A 22,472-nucleotide genomic window follows, 5' to 3' on the forward strand; every position below is an offset into this window, starting at 1 on the left:
TGCTAGAAAAAGCTAGCCTTAGCTTTCCTAACTCCCTGAGTTTCATCATAGCGCTTGATGGTTTTTGCGACTGCACTTGAAGAAACTTTCAAAGTTCTTGAAATTTTCCGGATTGACTGAATTTCATGTCTTAAAGTAATGATGGACTGTCGTTTCTCTTTGCTTATTTAAGCTGTTCTTACCATAATATGGATGTGATCTTTTACCAAATAGGGCGTTCTTCTGTATACGACACCTATCTTGTCGCAACACAACTGATTGGCTCAAAATGAATTAAGAAGGAAATAAATTCCACAAATTAACTTTTAACAAGACACACCTGTTAATTGAAATGCATTCCAGGTGACTACCTCATGAAGCTGGTTGAGAGAATGCCAAGAGTGTGCAAAGCTGTCAGGGCAAACTGTCTGATTTATTTAGAATTCAAGGCACACTTAACCAGCATGGCTACAACAGCATTCTGTAGCGATACGCCATCCCATCTTGTTTGTGCTTAATGGGACTATCATTTGTTTTTCAACAGGACAATGACCCAACACACCTCCAGGCTGTGTAAGGACTATTTGACCAAGAAGGAGAGTGATGGAGTGCTGTATCAGATGACCTGGCCTCCACAGTCCCCTGACCTCAACCCAATTGAGATGGTTTGGGATGAGTCGGACCGCAGAGTGAAGGAAAAGCAGCCAACAAGTGCTCAGCATATGTGGGAACTCCTTCAAGACTGTTGGAAAAGCATTCCAGGTGAAGCTGGTTGAGAGAATGCCAAGAGTGTGTAAAGCTGTCATCAAGGCAAAGGGTGGCTATTTGTAGAATCTCAAATCTCAAATATATTTTTATTTGTTTATCACTTTTTGGGTTACTACATGATTCCATATGTGTTATTTCATAGTTTTGATGTCTTCACAATTATTCTACAATGTAGAAAATAGTAAAAATAAAGAAAAACCCTGGAATGAGCCGGTGTCCAAACTTTTGACTGGTACTGTATGTGTATATATATATATTTTTGTTTTGTTTAACAGGACAAATATAATGGGGCACGTGCCCTTGTGCCCCCTATGGTCATGATGCCTCTGTATGTCTGTTTGTTTGTATTTGTTTGTTTGTGTGTGTGTGTGTGTGTTATATCTAGTGGGTGTAAGTGTGAGTATAGGATCAAGTGTGTGTATTGTGGTTTTTCTCAGATCTTTGGGTTGGTTTGTGAACCCTTTCCAAATGTCGCTCAGGTCAGCCGTTCCTCTGAGCCCAATCCAGCCCGATAAAAGATGTTGATTGAAATAAGATCCACCCTGAGCCAATCAAAGAGGAATTCACTCTTTGCTCCGTTATTCTATAGGCTTGATTAGCAAATAACTCTCCCTTACACGTCCAACCACTGTGACCTTCACAATACATCAGTCACATTTGAAGGATGAATACGCACTGAAATTAAGACATAATAAGAACACATTTCCCCTGTCACTTTTCAGTTGGATTCTCTGAAAGGCATTGGTAGGATTATTGGCATGTTCCCATTACTTACCACAGGTGTTTCTTACTAATAAAGTCTAGCAAGATTGACTGTGCCTAAGAGTTTTCACACTACTGACTCAAACCAAACCAAGCTTTACTGAGCATTTCACAAAGGACAATGTGATATATCAGAGCCAGTACAGTTTGGTTCAGGATGGAGAGGTAGTGTGAAAAGGGTATAATCCACTCACCGTGATGGTGTGTTTGTAGCTCCGAGACACCTCAATCTCATAGCCGTAGACCTCCAAGACGAACCCTCTCACCCAGATGGCCTGCCCTGTGTCCCTCTCCTCGTTCCGGGCTGACAGCTTGAAGTGAGGGAAGGTGGCGCTGCTGCTCGTCCCAGGCTGGGTGGCGGGGCTCTGATCCCCATCATCCTCCTCCACCACCCCGCCGTTGCACGCCGTCGTAGCCAGCCTCAAGGTACAGCTGCTCTGTAGCTCGAAGGGCACACCACCGAACGGAAGAAAGTGGCTGTAACCGGCGGCAACGCATAGCGCCTCGGTGCGCGGCTGACAGAAGTAGAGGCCCTCAAGGCCCTCCTGGCAGTACTCGCCCTCCCCGCATGGTGCCAGCGTGCAGTAGACGCTGTTGTCCGAGCCGTTGCAGTAGCAGCGCTCTTTGCACTCCCAGTCGGTCCAGAAGGTTTGGTTGGTGGTCAGCTGCCGGCTGCCAAGATCGAGGCAGCCGCAGTCACTGCGTGCCACGCACTGGCCATTGCGCAGCGCAAAGCCCTCCTCGCACTGGCAACCCTCCTGACAAGGCAGTGGGCACGGCTCGTCGGGCTCGTCAAGGCCGGCGCAGGTCAGCTGGCATGCGCTAGTGCACTCATCAAAGTGACTGTTCTCCGGACAGGGCAAGGCTGCAGGAAGGAGAGAGAGAAAGGTGGGGGAGAGAGATGAGAAAGAAAGTGGGATGGTGAAAGAAAGAGAGAAAAGTAGAGAGATAAAGACAGATGTTGAACAGAGACAGAAACAAGAGAAAGGGAAATTCAGAATTAGCAGATTCAATGCGTGGTTCATAAATGAAAAATACATGGTTAGTCAATTACTCAACAACATTCCAAGGTGGTGGTGGTGGGGGGACTAACTCACGGCAATTGGTAGCACTCCTCCAGGCGGCAAGGCCCACCTGGGCGTCCTGACAGGCTGAGGCATACGCCTGCAGCGAAGAGCAGAGCGCCGAGCGGTTTCCCTCACGCACGCACATGTTGTACAGGCAGTTCCGGAAGAACGGCGAGGGGTTGACGGCACCATGGCACGCCAGGAATGAGCTGTTCCCCGGGTCGTTGATGTTGCCACACATCCATGGGCTCTGGTAGAGCCGCAGGTCCGTGCACATGCGGTACAGGTCGTCGCAATCGCCGTTACATGTCAGGTCGTCAGCGATGGCCCGCCAGCCTTCAGTAAAGAGTTCGGGGGATTCGGCCAGACGGCCGTTGGGTAGACGGAGGTCGTCGCTGGCATTTCCGTTGAAGAGGCCGCACAGGCCACAGGTGGCGTTGTAAAAGAGGGTAGAGAGGGAGATGTTGAGGAAGCCCTGGCGGGTGTAGCGGACTAGGACCAATCCGCTGGACTCCACCACAGTGGCGTTGCCCGGGGCGCGGTAGATCATCAGGGTCTCCAGAGGGTGGATATAAGGTAGTAGTACCGGTTCACCGTTCAGCTGGGAATTAGAGACATCATAACATTGTGTCACAGACTGGTAATAGCAGGGTAAATTCATTTGAATTCTATCACTTTTTGACAGCATCCTTTTTGATTTAAACAAGATTTTCCATACATGTTTGCCCATGGAAGAAGTGGTCAGGAAGTTACTTATTGGACCTGAATGCAAAAACATTCAGGAGATAAAGGTGCTCAAAGTTGAACCATTTTGCATATCCCACCATACCCTGAGACAACCATGTCTTTATCACTGGAAAAGATACATTTACATTTTACATTTTAGTCATTTAGCAGACGCTCTTATCCAGAGCGACTTACAGTAGAGTGCATACATTTTATTACATTTTTACATACTGAGACAAGGATATCCCTACCGGCCAAGAGCAGACGCTCTTATCCAGAGCGACTTACAGTAGAGTGCATACATTTTTTTACATTTTTTTTTTTACATACTGAGACAAGGATATCCCTACCGGCCAAACCCTCCCTAACCCGGACGACGCTATGCCAATTGTGCGTCGCCCCACGGATCTCCCGGTTGCGGCCGGCTGCGACAGAGCCTGGGCGCGAACCCAGCCCAGCCTGGGCGTGAACCCAGAGACTCTGGTGGCGCAGCTAGCACAAAAAGTGCCCTAGACCACTGCGCCACCCGGGAGACCCAGATAAATGGTTGAGTTTGATATCATTTAAAAGTAAAAAAAAATGGGTTTGTCAAACTATTATATAATAATTTATTTCAAGTATATATATATGTGTGTGTATATATATATACACACACATATGGCATTATTTTACCTTAAATGTCAATTATCTAAAAATGTGTCAATTCTGATTGTTTTCATATTCGCGTATGTTGTAGCTTAGACTACAACTTTACATCATCTGAGTTTTTTTTTGTGCCTGCCATTTGTTGATACAACATGCTCTTGAATACAGGGTGGGTGTCATTTCGATCATAGAAATGTAATTCATAAATTGGACCTATCCCTTCAGACAACTGCAATTTAGCTAGTACACCATTGAAATTGAATTTACATTTTTACTTCGAATTACTACAACAAAGATGGCCGCCGAATCACCCACCGTTGAATGTCAACTTAAATGGTCATGTCTATTCTATTATCTATATTTCTATGATTTCAATAGGTTTCCTATGGAAGATTGACAGTATTATTTGAAACAAAAGATATTCCCATCCAAGTCAACATTCTCTGATGTGTGGACCTCCAACCATCTTTGTGGTACCATTTGAAAGTTGAAATGTAAATGTTATTAACATTTTTGTAAATGACACCCATCCTGAGCATGACACCCATATTCAAGAGCTTGTTGAGAGCAACCGATGGCGAGCACAACACAAGGTGATGATGTAAAATGAAGTGTAAGCTACAACATATGCGAATATGAAAACTCTAGTTCATGCATTTTTAGATAATTGATGTTAAAGGTTAAAAAAAAGACAAAAAACATGTCCAAGAAAAATGATCAAATAGTTTGACAACCCTGTTTGTAAGCTTTTAAATCAATCTCAACCGTTTATCTTTTCCAGTGATGACGACATGACATTGTGGGGTATAAAAAATAGGTCAACTTTGAGCACCTTTATCTCCAATATGTCCCTTTCTGAGCACTTCTACCATTGGCAAATATGTATGGAAGGTTTCATTCAAATCAAAATGGGTGCTGCCAAAAAGCGATTTAATTCAAATAGATTTACCCAGCAGCAACATTCAATCACTGTAATGTAGTGTTGGGATATACATATTCCAGCTAAATTACTTTGAGCATGAGAAAGGTATCGCATGATGACATTAGACTTTCAGGGCCAGTTTCCCAGACTCATATTTAGCCTACCCCTGGTGTAAAATTATGTTAAATGGAGTTTCTCCACTGGAAGTGATTCTTAGTCCAGAAGTAAAGTTAGCCTAGGTCTGGAAAACCGACCGGCAACGAGGCCCACAATACTGATGCTTTCTGAATACATTTTCAACAGAATCTTTATAGATCTCTTTATCTGTCTGGAGACTCATACGTTTTCTCTCAATCATAAGACTGAGGTAGTACCAAAATAGCCTGGTCCCATACTGTATGTTTTGCATGACAATGAACAAACACAGAGAAAAGTTGGCGATAGCACAAACAGACTGGAGCACCAGGCTAAAATACCGACCTTCACTGTGTCAAAGTCCGATCCACCCATCTGGGCCTCCAGGTTGGCCACCCTGACCACCACGGGCCTCATCCAGGCCGGACCCTTGTTCACCAACCGCCGGCCCATCTTCACCTCCACAGCCGACACGTTGGCCGGCGTCGGCCCACACGACCTCAGCAGGTAGTAGGAGCTGTCGTCCGGAAAGAGCATGGAGGCCCCGTCGAAGGAGGCCGTCACAGCGTTCTGGCCCAGAGAACACACTCCCTCCCTGCGGGGGTAACAACCCAACAGGCCGACCTCCGCCACACACACCTCGCCTTCTCTACACGAGTCGTTGAAGCAGGAGACTTCGCCGTTGGGCCCACAGACACAGCGCAGGGTACACTCTCTGGCCTCGCCAGTGGGGCCCGCCCAGAAAGTGTCGTTGAGGGGGTAGTATAGGCCGTCACGCTCGCAGCCGCAGTCCTGCCGCCGGACACAGCGGCTGCCACTCAGCACGTAGCCCGGGTCGCACTGGCAGCCCTCGGTGCAGGGGTGGGCACAGTACAGGTGAGCGGTGAGGTCTGAGCAGGAGGCCGGGCAGGCACTGGTGCACACCTGGTAGTGGCTGGACTCAGGGCATGTCAGGGCTGGCAGCAAATCAAAGGAGAAAGAGGATGTTATAATACAAATTATATTAATGAAACATTGTTATGCTGTTATGTGTTAAATGATTACTACTGTAAGTTGTATTATGATATTGTGGGGGCAAGACAGCTGTTGGAGTAAGCAATATTAACCACATCTAACAGAAACAGCAAGTTACATCTTTATTTTAGGGATAAGTAGCTATGAGTCCCTTTCATGTCCAAACAAAACCATTCCTACCCCGACATATAGATACATGTGGGACAGAAGAGCACCTACCACAGAAGGTGCGTGATCTCCAGGGTCGTATAGTGACCCCCAGGGCTTGGCAGGCTAAGGCATAGGCCTGGATGGCCTGACACAGGGTGGTAATGTTGTCCCTGTTGCTGCACATGTCGTAGACACAACTATAGACGAAGGCCGTGGGGTCCACCACTGCCCTGCAGTCCCTGAAAGGCCCGTCTGTCTTGTTGATGAGTCCACAGTAGTCCGGGCGGAAGTAGAACGCCTCGGTCAACGGGTCACAGATACTGCAGTTCTGGGCGCAGCCATCCGTGCAGCGCCAGTCAGCGTCCTCTGCTCGCCAGCTGCCACCTAGCTCCACCACGCTCTCGGCCAGCGAGCCGTCGGGCAGCACGGGGTCGTCGGCAGGGTCGTCGTTATAGTTACCACACAGGCCGCATGTGTTGTTGAAGTAGGAGCTGGGCAGGGAGATAGAGGCATAGTGCTGCCCGTCGTAAGACACCAGGAGGCCAAAGTCGGTCTCCAGGGCGACAGCAACACCTGACTGGTACACCCTGACCGCACCCAGCTGGAGTTGGACTGGCAGTGTCTTTACCAGCCCATCCACCTGGAAAAGAAAGAGCTAGTAGATTCAGGGCGGATTATGGAGTTTAGTACCACGTAAACACAATATTCGATAACCAATAGAGCGGTACACAGAATCTGCTGGTCTTACCTGTCAAACTACGTGATCAGAACACTGTTATGTACCTAGCCTCACCTGTACAGTGCCCTGGCTGCCCTTAGGCAGGGTGACGCGGTGGCCGTACACCTCCACAGTAACGTCCCTCAACCAGGATACGGAGGCCACGCCGCGGTTCTCGTTCTTTGCCTCCACGCTGAAGAAGGGCAGGCCGGCCACCTCCCAGCATGGCCGTGCAAGCAAATAGGAGCAGGTGCCCTGGAAGTGGTAGAGGAAGCCGTCAAAGGTATGGTAGTGTGGGTCACCGAAAACCACGCAGGTGCTGGTGCGCGTGGGCTGGCAGTAGAAGGCACCCTCCTGCTGCTCGCATGTTTCCAGCTGGCCGCATGGCGCCTCCTGGCAGAGCACCTCGTTGTCCATGTCTAGGCAGCGGCACCGCTGGGAGCACTGGTCAGACAGCCAGAAGATCTCGCCGCGGCGATAGAACCGCCCTAGGAGAAGATATGGACATTCCTAATAACTATGGGGTCTTCCCGAACCTAGATATTGGTCCATTGTGTCAAGTCTTTGTTATGTTCCACTTCATACTCACCATTGTAACTGCAGCCATTGGCTGGGTCTATCAGGGCAGTGTCTATACGGAAGACCCAGCGGCCAGGCAGGTTAACATTGGTCGTCTGCTCGATTTCAACCACGTCATTGGAGCGGGACCCAGGCAGGTTGAGAAAGTGACCAATGTCTCCTCCATTAAAACCTGACTGGAAATGGGAGAGATGGGGAAAGGCAAGCAAGGAGGTTATCACTTACTTAGAGGTGGGAGGCATCAAGATTGGTCTGCTGTATTTGAGCTATATCTGGGGAGTTGGCCTTCTGTGTTTTAGAGGTCATAGGTGGGACTTCATGATTGGTCTGATATGGTTTTAGGGGAGGTATATGGGACATCATGGTTGGTTGGTTGGTTTGATGTGTTTTAGGGGTGGTACATAGGGAAATGTGATTGGTTTGATGTGTGCCGTTGGTGGTATATGTAGGTTATCATGATTGGACTACCTGTGCTGTGGTTCCACCTAAACCAGTCAGAGGGTCTCCTCCACTTGCAGTGCCTGTGCTCCAGTTGATCTCTCCATAGTTGAACATGGAAAAGCATGACAGACCATCTGATATCAATACAGCCTGAAACGTGTTAACCTATAGAGAGGTGAGAATATGCAGGTATAGTAAGTTCAATATGAGCCCAAAGAGAGAGAAAAGAAAAACACTGAGTGAGACTAAACAAAGATTCACCACCTGGCAGAACTGACCTTTTAACCTAAACAAATAACCACCTATTAGACTAAACAAATACTTACCTAGAGGTTCAATGAGATTTCTATTTGAGGCAACAACATATGAACATTTACCTTCAGTTCTGGCTAAAGATCACAGACACACATGATTTTTTACATTTCTTCTGGGATAAATGGTAATGTCAGTGGCCATCGTCAACTAAGGCCACATACTGTAGAACACCAATTCAGGTACCATCTCTTTTCTTGTGCGTGTGCCTAAAGGTGTTTTGAGTGTGGAGCATAATAATCCCTGTGATTAGTGATTGTGGTTATTTTACCGGGGTGGTCTGACTGCCTCCGTAGAAGGTGACCTGGTGCCAGGTTGTGATGAAGACCCAGGTGGCTGTGAAGGTGGGCATGTTCTTGAAGTACTTGCGGATGTCTCGTGAGGCCCGCTCCAGTAACTCTGGGTCTGCGCTCTCGCGGTAGTACACATCTCCGCGGATGCCGTTGTGCACGTCTGCCCATAGTGGGGCGATGAAGGATCTGCTGTCACTCAGGGGGAAGGCCTCGGGGGTGAACTGGCTCACCTGCACGTTGAAGGAGATCACACCGTTGTTGTTGACCTGCAGAGATTGAGAGGGAGGCACGGTCCCGATTGATGTGTTGATGAACAGATTTATGATAAAAAGAACAATTAATGGTTAGGTGAATGATATGGTGGATTAACATTTCTCTGAGATATTTGCCGTTATTGAAGGAAAGAAGGGTATATAGGAGCTTACATAGATTGAGCGATAGGGGTTATTAAAGAAAATGAATGGCATGAGTATAATTATTTCAGTGGAACTTCCATCATCCATCTTGGGTGTCTCCAGATCTCGGTGGACGGGCCCATAGGGGTACATGATCTCTTGAGAAAGAGCTGAAGGAAGAAGGAGGGAGACAATTGTAACAGATCTAGCAAAGAAGGGAGAACAACTGGTCAAATTTTTAGATAGACTACTCATGTCATCTGAGACATTTAGGAGAATTCAATCAAGATAAGATCAATGTCTTGCTTGTTTAACCAGAAAGAAAGGGAAAATAACTTATGCCTTCTAAACATACTGAACTTTCACTCTTTCATAACGGTCTATAAGACAGTGGTCCTTGAGTAATTTGCTCTGATACCTCTATATAAGATACAGAAAACATGTGAATCAGAATGGGATCCACGTCACTCACCTTCTCTCTGAGTAAAGAAGCTAAAGAGGTGGAACAGAATGACTGGAGTGCCTGGCCTGAGCATCCTAGATGGAGGAAAGAGAAAGAGGGGATTGAAGTAAGTCCACTGGGGACAATGAGAGTGAGAATAGTTAATTCAGGACAAAGCATTTAACGAGAGTTATTCAGGAAGGGCTTGTTGATTGAGTTTTTCAGATTCTTCCATAGCCATATGTAACAGTTTAACTTTAGTCCGTCCCCTCGCCCCGACCCGGGCGCGAACCAGGGACCCTCTGCACACATCAACAACTGACACCCACGAAGCATCGTTACCCATCGCTCCACAAAGGCCGCGGCCCTTGCAGAGCAAGGGGAACCACTACTTCAAGGTCTCAAAGCGAGTGACGTAACCGATTTGAAACGCTATTAGCACGCACCACCGCTAACTAGCTAGCCATTTCACATCCGTTACACATAGACCCCCAAAACCTCATGAACAACAGCGCCAGCAACTAGAACCCTATGTCTTCTAGGAGGCTGATACCAAAGAAGGGTAAAAATTACTCACAGAGACAACTTCTCATAAACAAGAGCATTTAACAAGAGCACTGGGGAGCAAGGGAGTACCGGCCAGCCGGTCGACGACGACGACACGTAACTTCTTTAAAATCAGTCTCCCATGTCTCCCTTGGGAGGTCCCCCCTATCCCCGTTAAAGGAGCCCTGAAAAGGCCCCATTATGCATTCAGGAACAATGTGTCAGGATCACATTCGCCTTGCGGTCCCGTGTGAGTGGACCACGGTGGGGCTGTGCCCTCTCAAAGCCATGGACCCTGCGGCCCAACCCAAGCCTCTCCGCCTCAGAGTCTCCTTGATGGGAGCTGGGCCTGGGAGCTCATTACCACGTCTGTTTGGGAGCCATGTCTTGTTGGCTAAAGAGAGGGGAGCGTAAACAGTGGAGCCCTAATGGCTTTAATTGAGCAGGCTTGAATTGCTAGGGTTCTTACTGTGGCCCTCTGGGGTTGCGTCGGTGCCTGGCTTGGCCGGCTTCCCATTGCCAAACCAGAATGTACAGCCAAGTCCATCCAAGGGAAAATTCCTGATCTAATTCAATTCAACATTTGATTGAATGGTAGCTGCATGTTGATTCAATGGTTGTCGTCAATTGAATGTAAAAACACCATTTAACGTTGTGTCCACTCTGATTTGTGTATGTAAGACGTTTGGAGAAAGTCCCAAAGGGGACTTCATTACTGATTTGAAAAACCAAAACTCAAGGTACTTTTTTTGCATAGGTGTTTTTTTAATTGCCTTTGAAAGTGATCACAGAGAATAGCATGTTTTATTCATAATGGACAATGTTAATTGATATCCATGCCCGTTGTTCTACATAATCCAAATTAAGCGTTTGTAGATATAGTTTAAAAAACATTCATTTATAAAACTAGATCTATGTAAATTTGAATTTAATGTATTAGTTAATGTGGCTCTTGACCTTTTTGCTAAGAATGAGAGATACAGTATCATATGCAACATTCTGGGCACAAACTGGTTGAACCAACATTGTTTCGAAGTAATTTTACAACATATTGTGACGTGGAATCTATGTGGAAAATATATTGGATTTGAAAAAAGTCATCAACGTAAACTGGTGGAATTTCAACCACGGGATTATGTCATCATTGTAACCAATTTTCAACATAGACAAACCTTGTATAAAATATGTTGAATTTGTACCTTTGAAACAATGTCAGATCTTCAATGTAATATTCACTATCAGATAAAAAACAATAGGCTAGGCAGCACATCCTACTGGAGAGTTGATCTATTTACAGCTATTTGTTTGGCGATTCATCCAGGATTTTAACCAAGCCCTGGTTTAGGTTTGTCACTACTAACAATGTGCTATTGTGAGAATGATTATTGAGAGATCTCTTAATAAATGAATATATTTCACTGTTGCTATCGAAGTCATTCCTTTTTTGATATATTGTATTTTATTTTTTTGACGTCACACTTGCGCAGACCCAAGTTCCCATCACATCCACACTCAGTGTTGTTTCTAATACTTGTAAGACTCTACCCCATATGACAAATTGTATTTTATTTCTGTCTTAAATAATGAAGCATTATATTCTTCCATTCTCTTAACGTTGGAGTATCATTTGACTCCCAGTATTTAAGTAAGAGCATCTTCAGTATGTCACAAAAATAATATTGTCAAATATTGTCCACCCCCATTTGCCATGTCTTGAAATATGCAGATGGGTGGATTAAAAGTCAATTTACATTGTCAAACTTCTGACATCCAACTTTCTAACTCTGCCTTTAACTTTTGGACTTGATAGCACTCGCAGAAGTTATTAATTATTGAGTTATTGTTAGTTTTACACTTAAGACATGACTCTGACATTGTTGTTTCTTAATTAAAGCATTTGTATCTTTAAAAATTATAAACTGGTTTGGCGTGTACTCATTTTGTGAGGGCTGTGAGGTGTTTACCAGGTTTATTTGGCATAAAATAGTATGCTTTCTTTGAGTTTAACCTGAAGTTGTTGGCTCTCTTCAAAAGTAAATATCATATTCCTGTTTAAGTTCAGAAACTGTATTATTTTCTTTACCGTGTAAAGATTTGTTATATTTTTTCTAAGATAGAAATTAAATACAAATAAATCACTAACTCAGATTTAACTTTTGCAGAGTATGAGATTATCATTCCCCTAAAGGATACCTTAAAAGCATCCCAAATTATGTCGGGGGTCAGCTTTTCTCTGTCCTCTATGTCTACATCTGTAATGCAAAATGTATTTTTGTTTTCATTTACATATTTAATACCTTTTGGGTCTTGAAGATGCAATCTGTTCATTCTCCATATTCTGTCACTAAGTGTATTTTCTGTGGGTACAATTAAGCATGATACAGGATAATGATCCAATATCACTATACAGTGCATTCAGAAAGTATTCAGACCCCTTGACTTTTTACACATTTTGTTACGTTACAGCCTTATTCTAAAATGTATTAAATTGTTTTTCCACCCTCATCAATCTGCACACAATACCCCATAATGACAAAGCAAAAACAGGTTTTTATAAATGTTTGCACATTGCCTCGATCTTGACTAGTCTCCCAGTCCGGACCAAAAGGCTCCTTAACAGCTTCTACCCCCAAACCATAAGACTGCTGAACAAATGAATCAAATGGCCACCGGACTATTTACACCCCCCCCCCCCCCCCCCCCTTCCATTTGTTTTATGCACTGCTGCTACTCGCTGTTTATTATCTATGCAGTCACTTAACATCTACCTACATGTACAAATTACCTTTAATAACCTGTACCCCTGGACATTGAATCGGTACCGGTACCCCCTGCATATAGCCTCGTTATTGTTATTTTGTGTTACTTTTTATTATTCTTTACTTTAGTTTATTTGGCAAATATTTGGTCAACTCTTCTTTAACTGCACCGTTGGTTAAGGGCTTGTAAGTAAGTATTTCACGGTACGGTCTACACCTGTTGTATTAGGCGCATGTGACAAATAAAGCTTGATTTGATTTGAGTCCCTGCCACTAAAAAACATTCCCACAGCATGATGCTGCCACCACCATGCTTCACCATAAGGATGGTGCCAGGTTTCCTCCAGATGTGACGCTTAGCATTCACGCCAAAGAGTTCAATCTTGGTTTCATCAGACCGGAGAATCTTGTTTCTTAGTCTGAGAGTCGTTAGGTGCCTTTTGGCAAACTCCAAGCGGGCTGTCATGTGCCTTTTACTGAGGAGTGGCTTCCGTCTGGCCACTACCATAAAGGCCTGATTGGTGGAGTGCTCCAGAGATGGTTTTCTAGAGGGTTCTCCCATCTCCACAGAGGAATTCTAGAGCTCTATGAACATCTGAGTGACCATTGGGTTCTTGGTCACCTCCCTGACCAAGGCCCTTCTCCCCCGATTGCGCAGTTTGGCCGGGTGGCCAGCTCTAGGAAGAGTCTTGGTGGTTCCAAACTTGTTCTATTTATGAATGATGGAGGCCACTGTGTTCTTGGGGACCTTCAATGCTGCAGACCTTTTGTGGTACCCTTCCCCAGATCTGTGCCTCTCCTCGACACAAACTTGTCTCGGAGCTCTACGAACAATTCCTTCGACCTCATGGCTTGGTTGTTGCTCTGACATGCACTGTCATCTGTGGGACCTTATAAAAACAGGTGTGTGCCTTTCTAAATCATGTGCGATCAATTGAATTTACCACAGGTGGACTCCTATAAAATTGTAGAAACATCTCAAGGATGATCAACGGAAACAGAATGAACGTGAGCTCACTTTCGAGTCTCATATCAAAGGGTCTGAATACTTACGTAAATAAGGTATTTCTGTTCATTTTTTGTATAGATTAGCAACAATTCTAAAAGCCTGTTTTTGCTTTGTCATTATGGGGTAATGTGTGTAGATTACTGAGAGAGAGAAAATGTGGAAAAAGTCAAGGGGTCTGCAAATTTTCCAAAGGCACCGTATCATGTATTTTAAAACCCAGTATGTTGTTGAGTGCATTTTTGTAAATCAAAATGTAGCCAATTCTTGAATAGCTTTCCTTACTTTGAGACAAAATGGAGTAGTCTTTTGTAGTTGGGAATAATAATCTGCAGGTATCCTGTAAAATATTTGAAGAGATGAAAATGTTCAGCCTCTGGAGGTTCCTTGAATTTCACTTTTTTTATTGCCATATCTGTCTAACTTGCTAAAGGTTTGATCACCTGCTAAAATAATAGTTCCAGTCTGGGGTTGATCTAATATAGCTTGAATTATATCTAAAAACACCAGGTTTGCACCTGGGAGGAAATATTTCCTCCCATTTTCAAATTAGAAAATGTCCTTCTTGGTATGTATGCTGGGATATACAGTAATGGAAAAAGGTGTATTCCTATTTATCAGGATGCCTACACCTCTGCTGTTACTACAGTAGGTAGCAGCATAGGCCTCTCCAACAAGATTCTCTTTAAATATTACATTTATCCTTTTTTGAGGTTTAGCTCTTGCATAAAAATCACATCTACTGACAATCTCTTTAAATATTCAAGAACCTTATGCTTTTTTTGCCATCATGAAGCCTGTGCACATTCTATGTAATCAGTTGGATTTTGTTGGTGTTTACTTGTATAGAATCAAAGTTAACCATGTTTGTTCGGTCTCTCATTGAAGAACCAGATAAAACATTTTAGCAGACAATTCATATGAGGGCGGTGGAAATCCCATAGATATGGAAGACTCATAGTATGAATACATGGTTATAGTATACATCACATACAGTGGGGCAAAAAAGGATTTAGTCAGCCACCAATTGTGCAAGTTCTCCCACTTAAAAAGATGAGAGAGGCCTGTAATTTTCATCATAGGTACACTTCAACTATGACAGACAAAATGAGAAAAAAAAATCCAGAAAATCACATTGTAGGATTTTTTATGAATTTATTTGCAAATTATGGTGGAAAATAAGTATTTGGTCACCTACAAACAAGCAAGATTCCTGGCTCTCACAGACCTGTAACTTCTTCTTTAAGAGGCTCCTCTGTCCTCCACTCGTTACCTATATTAATGGCACCTGTTTGAACTTGTTATCAGTATAAAAGACACCTGTCCACAACCTCAAACAGTCACACTCCAAACTCCACTATGGCCAAGACCAAAGAGCTGTCAAAGGACACCAGAAACAAAATTGTAGACCTGCACCAGGCTGGGAAGACTGAATCTGCAATTGGTAAGCAGCTTGGTTTGAAGAAATCAACTGTGGGAGCAATTATTAGGAAATGGAAGACATACAAGACCACTGATAATCTCCCTCGATCTGGGGCTCCACGCAAGATCTCACCCCGTGGGGTCAAAATGATCACAAGAACGGTGAGCAAAAATCCCAGAACCACACGGGGGGACCTAGTGAATGACCTGCAGAGAGCTGGGACCAAAGTAACAAAGCCTACCATCAGTAACACACTACGCCGCCAGGGACTCAAATCCTGCAGTGCCAGCCGTGTCCCCCTGCTTAAGCCAGTACATGTCCAGGCCCGTCTGAAGTTTGCTAGAGAGCATTTGGATGATCCAGAAGAAGATTGGGAGAATGTCATATGGTCAGATGAAACCAAAATATAACTTTTTGGTAAAAACTCAACTCGTCGTGTTTGGAGGACAAAGAATGCTGAGTTGCATCCAAAGAACACCATACCTACTGTGAAGCATGGGGGTGGAAACATCATGCTTTGGGGCTGTTTTTCTGCAAAGGGACCAGGACGACTGATCCGTGTAAAGGAAAGAATGAATGGGGCCATGTATCGTGACATTTTGAGTGAAAACCTCCTTCCATCAGCAAGGGCATTGAAGATGAAACGTGGCTGGGTCTTTCAGCATGACAATGATCCCAAACACACCGCCCGGGCAACGAAGGAGTGGCTTCGTAAGAAGCATTTCAAGGTCCTGGAGTGGCTTCGTAAGAAGCATTTCAAGGTCCTGGAGTGGCCTAGCCAGTCTCCAGATCTCAACCCCATAGAAAATCTTTGGAGGGAGTTGAAAGTCCGTGTTGCCCAGCAACAGCCCAGAAAACATCACTGCTCTAGAGGAGATCTGCATGGAGGAATGGGCCAAAATACCAGCAACAGTGTGTGAAAACCTTGTGAAGACTTACAGAAAACGTTTGACCTCTGTCATTGCCAACAAAGGGTATATAACAAAGTATTGAAATAAACTTTTGTTATTGACCACCATAATTTGCAAATAAATTCATTACAAATCCTACAATGTGATTTTCTGGATTTTTTTTTCTCATTTTGTCTGTCATAGTTGAAGTGTACCTATGATGAAAATTACAGGCCTCTCTCATCTTTTTAAGTGGGAGAACTTGCACAATTGGTGGCTGACTAAATACTTTTTTGCCCCACTGTATATAAAACGTATGAACATGTAGGCTGAGCAAACATTTAACAAGAACACAAATTACATAAAGCAATACTTACAGTTGAAGTCGGAAGTTTACATACACCTTAGCCAAATACATTTAAACTCAGTTTTTCACAATTCCTGACATTTAATCAGAGTAAAAATTCCCTGTCGTAGGTCAGTTAGGATCACCACTTTATTTTAAGAATGTGAAATGTCAGAATAATAGTAGAGCGAGTGATGTATTTCAGCTTTTATTTATTTAATCACATTCCCAGTGGGTCAAACGTTTACATACACTCAATTAGTATTTGGTAGCATTGCCTTTAAATTGTTTAACTTGGGTCAAACGTTTCGGGTAGCCTTCCACAAGCTTCGCACAATAAGTTGGGGGAATTTTGGCCCGTTCCTCCTGACAGAGCTGGTGTAACTGAGTCAGGTTTGTAGGCCTCCATGCTCGCACACGCTTTTTCAGTTCTGCCCACAAATTTTCTATAGGATTGAGGTCAGGGCTTTGTGATGGCCACTCCAATACCTTGACTTTGTTGTCCTTATGCTATTTTGCCACAACTTTGGAAGTATGCTTGGGGTCATTGTCCATTTGGAAGACCTATTTGAGACCAAGCTTTAACTTCCTGACTGATGTCTTGAGATGTTGCTTCAATATATCCACATCATTTTCCTTCCTCTTGATCCCATCTATTTTGTGAAGTGCACCAGTCCCTCTTGCAACAAAGCACCCCCACAACATGATGCTGCCACCCACGTGCTTCACGGTTGGGATGGTGTTCTTCAGCTTGCAAGCCTCCCCCTTTCCCCCCCCAAACATAATGGTCATTATGGCCAAACAGTTATATTTTTGTTTCATCAGACCAGAGAACATTTCTCCAAAAAGTCGATATTTGTCCCCATGTGCAGTTGCAAACCGTAGTCTGGCTTTTTTTTATGGCGGTTCTTGAGCGGTGGCTTCTGCCTTGCTGAGCGGCCTTTCAGGTTATGTCGATATAGGACTCATTTACTGTGGATATAGATACTTTTGTACCTGTTTACTCCAGCATCTTTACAAGGTCCTTTGCTGTTGTTCTGGGATTGATTCGCACTTTTCACACCAAAGTACGTTCATCTCTAAGAGACAGAACGTGTCTCCTTCCTGAGCGGTATGACGGCTGCGTGGTCTCATGGTGTTTATACTTGCGTACTATTGTTTGTACAGATGAACGTGGTACCTTCAGGTGTTTGGAAATTGCTCCCAAGGATGAACCAGAATTGTGAAGGTATACAATTGTTTTTCTGAGGTCTTGGCTGATTTCTTTTCATTTTCCCCTGATGTCAAGCAACATCAGAAGCTTCTAAAGCCATGAAATACTTTTCTGGAATTTTCCAAGCTGTTTAAAGGCACAGTCAACTTAGTGTATGTAAACTTCTGACCCACTGGAATTGTGATACAGTGAATTATAAGTGAAATAATCTGTCTGTAAACAATTGTTGGAAAAATGACCTGTGTCAAAGTAGCTGAAAAAGCGTGCACAAAGTAGATGTCCTAAACGACTTGCCAAAACTATAGTTGGTAAACAAGAAATTTGTGGAGTGGTTGAAAAACGAGTTTTAATGACTCCAACCTAAGTGTATGTAAACTTCCAACTTCAACTGTATTTGTACTTTGAGGCGTTATGCCTTTTTAGGGCTTTTAAGCTCCTACTCCTCCCCTAACGTACCAAAAATATGTGGATTATGTCATTGTAAATGAATTGGAGAAAGACTGACACTTAAATACTGTGGCCAGTTTGTAATACCTTGTGAATTAAATTAAATTATACCACAGCATTATTGAATGGTTGTTTTTGATTGGTTAGAATGTACATTAAAACAAGATATTGGGACAGTTGGAAAAGACATTGGGACACCTTGCAATCATGACACAATAAGCACCTTCACATGCAGGCCGTACTTGCTACAAGTTACAGAAAGCTAAACCAACAACCACACAAACCAAAATTGGATACATTGTAAACGCAGGTCCAACAAGGAAAAAACGTAGCTAGCTAACTAGCATTAATAAATTTTTGAAGATACTTTTTTTTGGAGCATCTGATGACCTAACATGGTGAGTGATGAACATGAATTTCTCTGGTCCCTCCTGTTGCTTATAAAAAATATAAACTAAAAAAGTATTTATACCGGTAAACTAGTGCTTTCATATTATTTTCTTATGCAAATGTGGAATAAGCGTGATTTATTTAAAAAAAAATGTAAAAGACATTTTTACCTTTATTTAACGATAAACGCCTCTGTTCTGTACATTATCTTGGAAAAATTAACTCTGCAAAGGGACTGGGCTCCACCTCGTCCCGTTGCGTTGTCCATTATTCCAAGGTAATGCACAGAATGTTGCCGTTTATCCCTTATGTATAGCGGCTGGGGGGGGGGGGGCTCTACGTGAGAAGAGTGGGTCCACCGAGAGACTGGGGTGAGATGAGTGGAGGCACCACCAGCTATCGAAGTCATTCCAAAGGGTAGGTTTAACAAAGCAAATTAAATGTTACCATACTTTATAAGTCTCATATCATCAATGATACTATTTATGAGGCCTTTATAGCATTTGCAAAGTCATCAACAGCTTTCATTTCAATTGAAAACAGACAATACATATAGGCCTAAAGTTTCAAGCTTTGGTTGATTTCAAATGTTATCTTCAAGTAAATCATTAATATGTTGGATTCACGTCTCCATCTCAACCAAAAATGTAAGTTTAGTCCTTAAATGTAGTCCAATTCTTTAACTCAGATTTTTGGTTGAGATGGAGACATGAATCTAACATCAATTATTCATTTGTAGACAGACTTGATATTGAATTGTGTTTGGTTGTCAACACAACCAATTACCAACATTTGAAGGAGATTAATCTTCTGCTTGGATAGTTCCATCTGTGCCAGTGACTTAGTCTTGCTTTAATTCCATCTTGTCTACAAATAAATAATTGATATGTTGGATATCCTTTAAAATGTTGATATTTGGTTGCGTTTTCAACCAAACAGAAATCAATATTCAGTTAATCTACAAATTAATAATTGATGTTGGATTCACATAAAAAGTTAAGGCTATCTTACAAACTAATGTAACAGTATTTATTCAACATTAAAATGAGTAACACATCCATGGCCACATTTTGAGTTAAGCCTACAGTAACTTCTTATGTAATCATAATCAAGATAGCATGCAGGTCGCTGGTCTGTGGAGATCTTCACAACTGCTATAATAATATGCGCAGAATCTCAAACAGCTTGGATCACTTGCATTATGTACTTTTAATGCAATCTCAACTGCAATTCAGGTCATTTAGTTGTGCTATGAGATGAAGCACAGTGATAAAATGTATTTCCATTTTAACTTTGTTGTGCTTTTAAATGGTTGAAAGCCCAGTGATAACACAATGGGATTTCAACAAACTTCTGACCTGTCTTTTTGAGTGGGTGAATAAAGGTTGAAATCTCATTGAACAACGTCTCAACCAAATATTACCCAAATGTTCATGTTGAAATGATGTGGTGTGCCCAGTTATCCTCAATGTGATCTCTGGGGAATGTGATGTGAATGAAGTATGTCTCTCCCAAATCTTCACTGTCATCTCTTTAATGCGTGTACAGTATTCAGCCTGATGGTAAATTGTGTTCAGGTGTGCCAAGGTTAGTGGACCCTGGTGAGAGGGGATCATCGTTCAGTCATCGCCCTGTCGTCATGCTTTGTCAACACAGAGATTACCACAACTGCTATTTTCACTCCTTCAGTTCCCCCCACGCTATCTGACAGACATTTACTCCATAATGTTCCAACAGAACAATGGAGATAAAGCCCGGGAATGCACTCAGGGACTGCACTTTCAAAAAAAGAGCTCTTCTAATGGTGTAAACACAACCTCTCTGGGCTCACACTCCAGTGCCCTTAACTTCTGACTGTATCAGGAGGAGTTTACTCTAGCTGCAACTAATAGAACAAAAACAATTGTAGGAGTATCCAAATCATGAAATAATACAGCTAGCAGAACATTCAAATATAGCATAATTGTTGCCATGTATCTGAAGACACAAGTAGATTAGGGACTGTTGGCTAATGTTACTGAAATTCTATTAAAACGACAGACTGGTTAACTTCTAAACACACATCTTCATTAGCACATACTTGTCAAGTCAAACTATATTGCCAGATGCTCAGCAGTAGGCAATGTTATAACATTGAACATATAATCTTAATACAGTATTAACTAATGAAAGAAAGGCATTACATTATTCCAAGACCAAATGCCAAGGATAGCTCCGTCATCTTCCCTGTGAGACATCACCATACACATGCTCATTAAGCAATATGACGTCCTCTATACTCTCATGTCCATATTTCCTAAGAGCTGAAATGGGTGAAATGCCCTGATACCTTAAATGCTGTATACACCATATCTATCAGTAACAGGGATTATCCACCATGTTACACACTCCTGTATTATCTTCAAAAAGCTATGAGATGCCAAGGGTAAACAAGTACAAACACACACCTATCCAGGAGTCAGATTCAGGTGCACCTTACCTGTCCACTAGTCGGTGATGCACCTGCTGGAGTGAAAGAGAGATAGAGGAAGAGGTAGATAGATTGACCACTCACCTGCTTTCAGAAGATGGACATTTAGCTCCTCACCACTCTCACCAGGCTGCCTCCAGTACACAGCTGTGTTCCATCCAGCTGGGAACATCCACAGAGTTTAAAAGAAGTGAGGAGAGGACTGGAGAAAGACTGAGGGGTGGTGGTTGTTGTGGTGATGGTGGGAGGGGAGGAGGGGGGTGGACATCCAAACAGAGGAGCACTTCTCGTCCACTTCCAGCAGGATTAACGGTACTGTAATAATGGGAGTCCCAGAAAACAGCCGAATCCTCGCCTAGGGCATCCAATGGATTTCAAAAGGAGCAGGGAGAAAGAGAATACTTGAATGAGAGAAGCAGAGAAAGTGTAAGCCCCTGCCGAAGCTCTGGAAGGAACTTTACTAAAAGAGGCAGGTGCAAATTTTACCGGGGATAGTGTTCAACTTAATCAGAAATCAGTGTTTGGGGAAAGGGGAAAGTGCGGAGGGGGACTTTGAGAGTGCAGAAAGAGGGAGAGAGAGTGTGTAGAAAGTGAGGGAGAGAGCAAATAAGAGATCCTGTAAATGAGGGAGGAAAGACTACACAAGCAAAGGCAAAATATTGAAACTAGACCTTATTTCCCTCCAAGCATGGAAGGCAAAACGGTTTAAACAAATAGGATTTTGGACATAAATGTCAGCCCCTTGGATTGGGCCCTGATCACCCCCATCAGCCCTGTCGACAGGGTCTGTCTATGTATGGCTAAAGCTTTCTACCGGAGTGACTCAGACCCAGCCAAAGCAGCCCAGTCTCACTCTGGGTTATTTTATGGACACAAAGAGAGAGAGAGAAACACACAGACTAAAACCCTGCTTTTTCAAGACCTTGGGTAGTTTGAGTTACAGAATTAACATGAGTCACTTAGAACACACTGTGTGCTTCTCTTTAATTAGGGACGGCCTCATTTACAGGGACACACAGCGCACCTCATTTCCATAGATCCTGGAGAGATTAGGCATAAGGGAAATCGTAGGTGGATGCGTCCTGATAGGGTCTGGGAAGGAGAGGGGAGTCAGTCAGGTCTTTGTTGTAAGGGGGACAGTGGAGGTAACTGGAGAGGTGGGAGCAGGATGTGTGAAAGGCTGCAGGACTGAGGGTCGACCCGGGGCTCCCATTGACCAGTGTAGGGGCTCTCTGTGGAGGATTCTTTTACACCTCCCATACCTTGTTGTGTAAAATGCACATACTCTTAACCAACCTGTGAAAGAGAGCGACACACAAAAGGGGACAAAAAACAACATGATCCCAGTGGGCCTGCCGGGACCGGGATCCTCCTGTGCTAGCGGTCAGTGTTTTGGGAAATGTCGAGGACAAGGAGAAGTGGGAGAAATTGAGATGGGGACGATAGGCCTGATTTTCACTTGAACCTCTCTCTCTCGCATGGACTCACTCACACTCTCATCTGCCCAAACAAAATTCTTTAGACAACAAGGACATGATAGTGAGAGGATAATGGTCGCTCCCTCTCCATTTAGCTCACTGGGAATGGGGACAGTGTTGTATAATCAAATTGGTTGTTACATACTGAGCTCAGCT

General features: G+C 43.5%; 1 protein-coding gene across 1 annotated transcript in view; it reads right to left on the bottom strand.

The window, feature by feature from the left end:
• Positions 1-21,367, bottom strand: part of LOC139537635 (alpha-tectorin-like) — a 56,752-nt gene extending 35,385 nt beyond the window's left edge. Inside the window, exons 1-11 of the mRNA XM_071339176.1 lie at positions 20,923-21,367; positions 9,379-9,443; positions 8,937-9,076; positions 8,490-8,777; positions 7,934-8,071; positions 7,476-7,641; positions 6,962-7,374; positions 6,238-6,808; positions 5,350-5,960; positions 2,607-3,177; positions 1,704-2,374 (exon numbers count right to left, since the gene is read on the bottom strand). Coding sequence (XP_071195277.1) covers positions 1,704-2,374; positions 2,607-3,177; positions 5,350-5,960; positions 6,238-6,808; positions 6,962-7,374; positions 7,476-7,641; positions 7,934-8,071; positions 8,490-8,777; positions 8,937-9,076; positions 9,379-9,442 — 3,633 coding nt within the window. The 5' untranslated portion in view covers position 9,443; positions 20,923-21,367. The remainder of the gene's footprint in view (positions 1-1,703; positions 2,375-2,606; positions 3,178-5,349; positions 5,961-6,237; positions 6,809-6,961; positions 7,375-7,475; positions 7,642-7,933; positions 8,072-8,489; positions 8,778-8,936; positions 9,077-9,378; positions 9,444-20,922) is intronic.
• Between the last annotated feature and the right edge of the window lie 1,105 nt (positions 21,368-22,472).

The sequence above is a fragment of the Salvelinus alpinus genome, chromosome 13 (genome assembly GCF_045679555.1).
Source record: "Salvelinus alpinus chromosome 13, SLU_Salpinus.1, whole genome shotgun sequence".
In the NCBI taxonomy this organism is placed as follows: domain Eukaryota; kingdom Metazoa; phylum Chordata; class Actinopteri; order Salmoniformes; family Salmonidae; genus Salvelinus; species Salvelinus alpinus.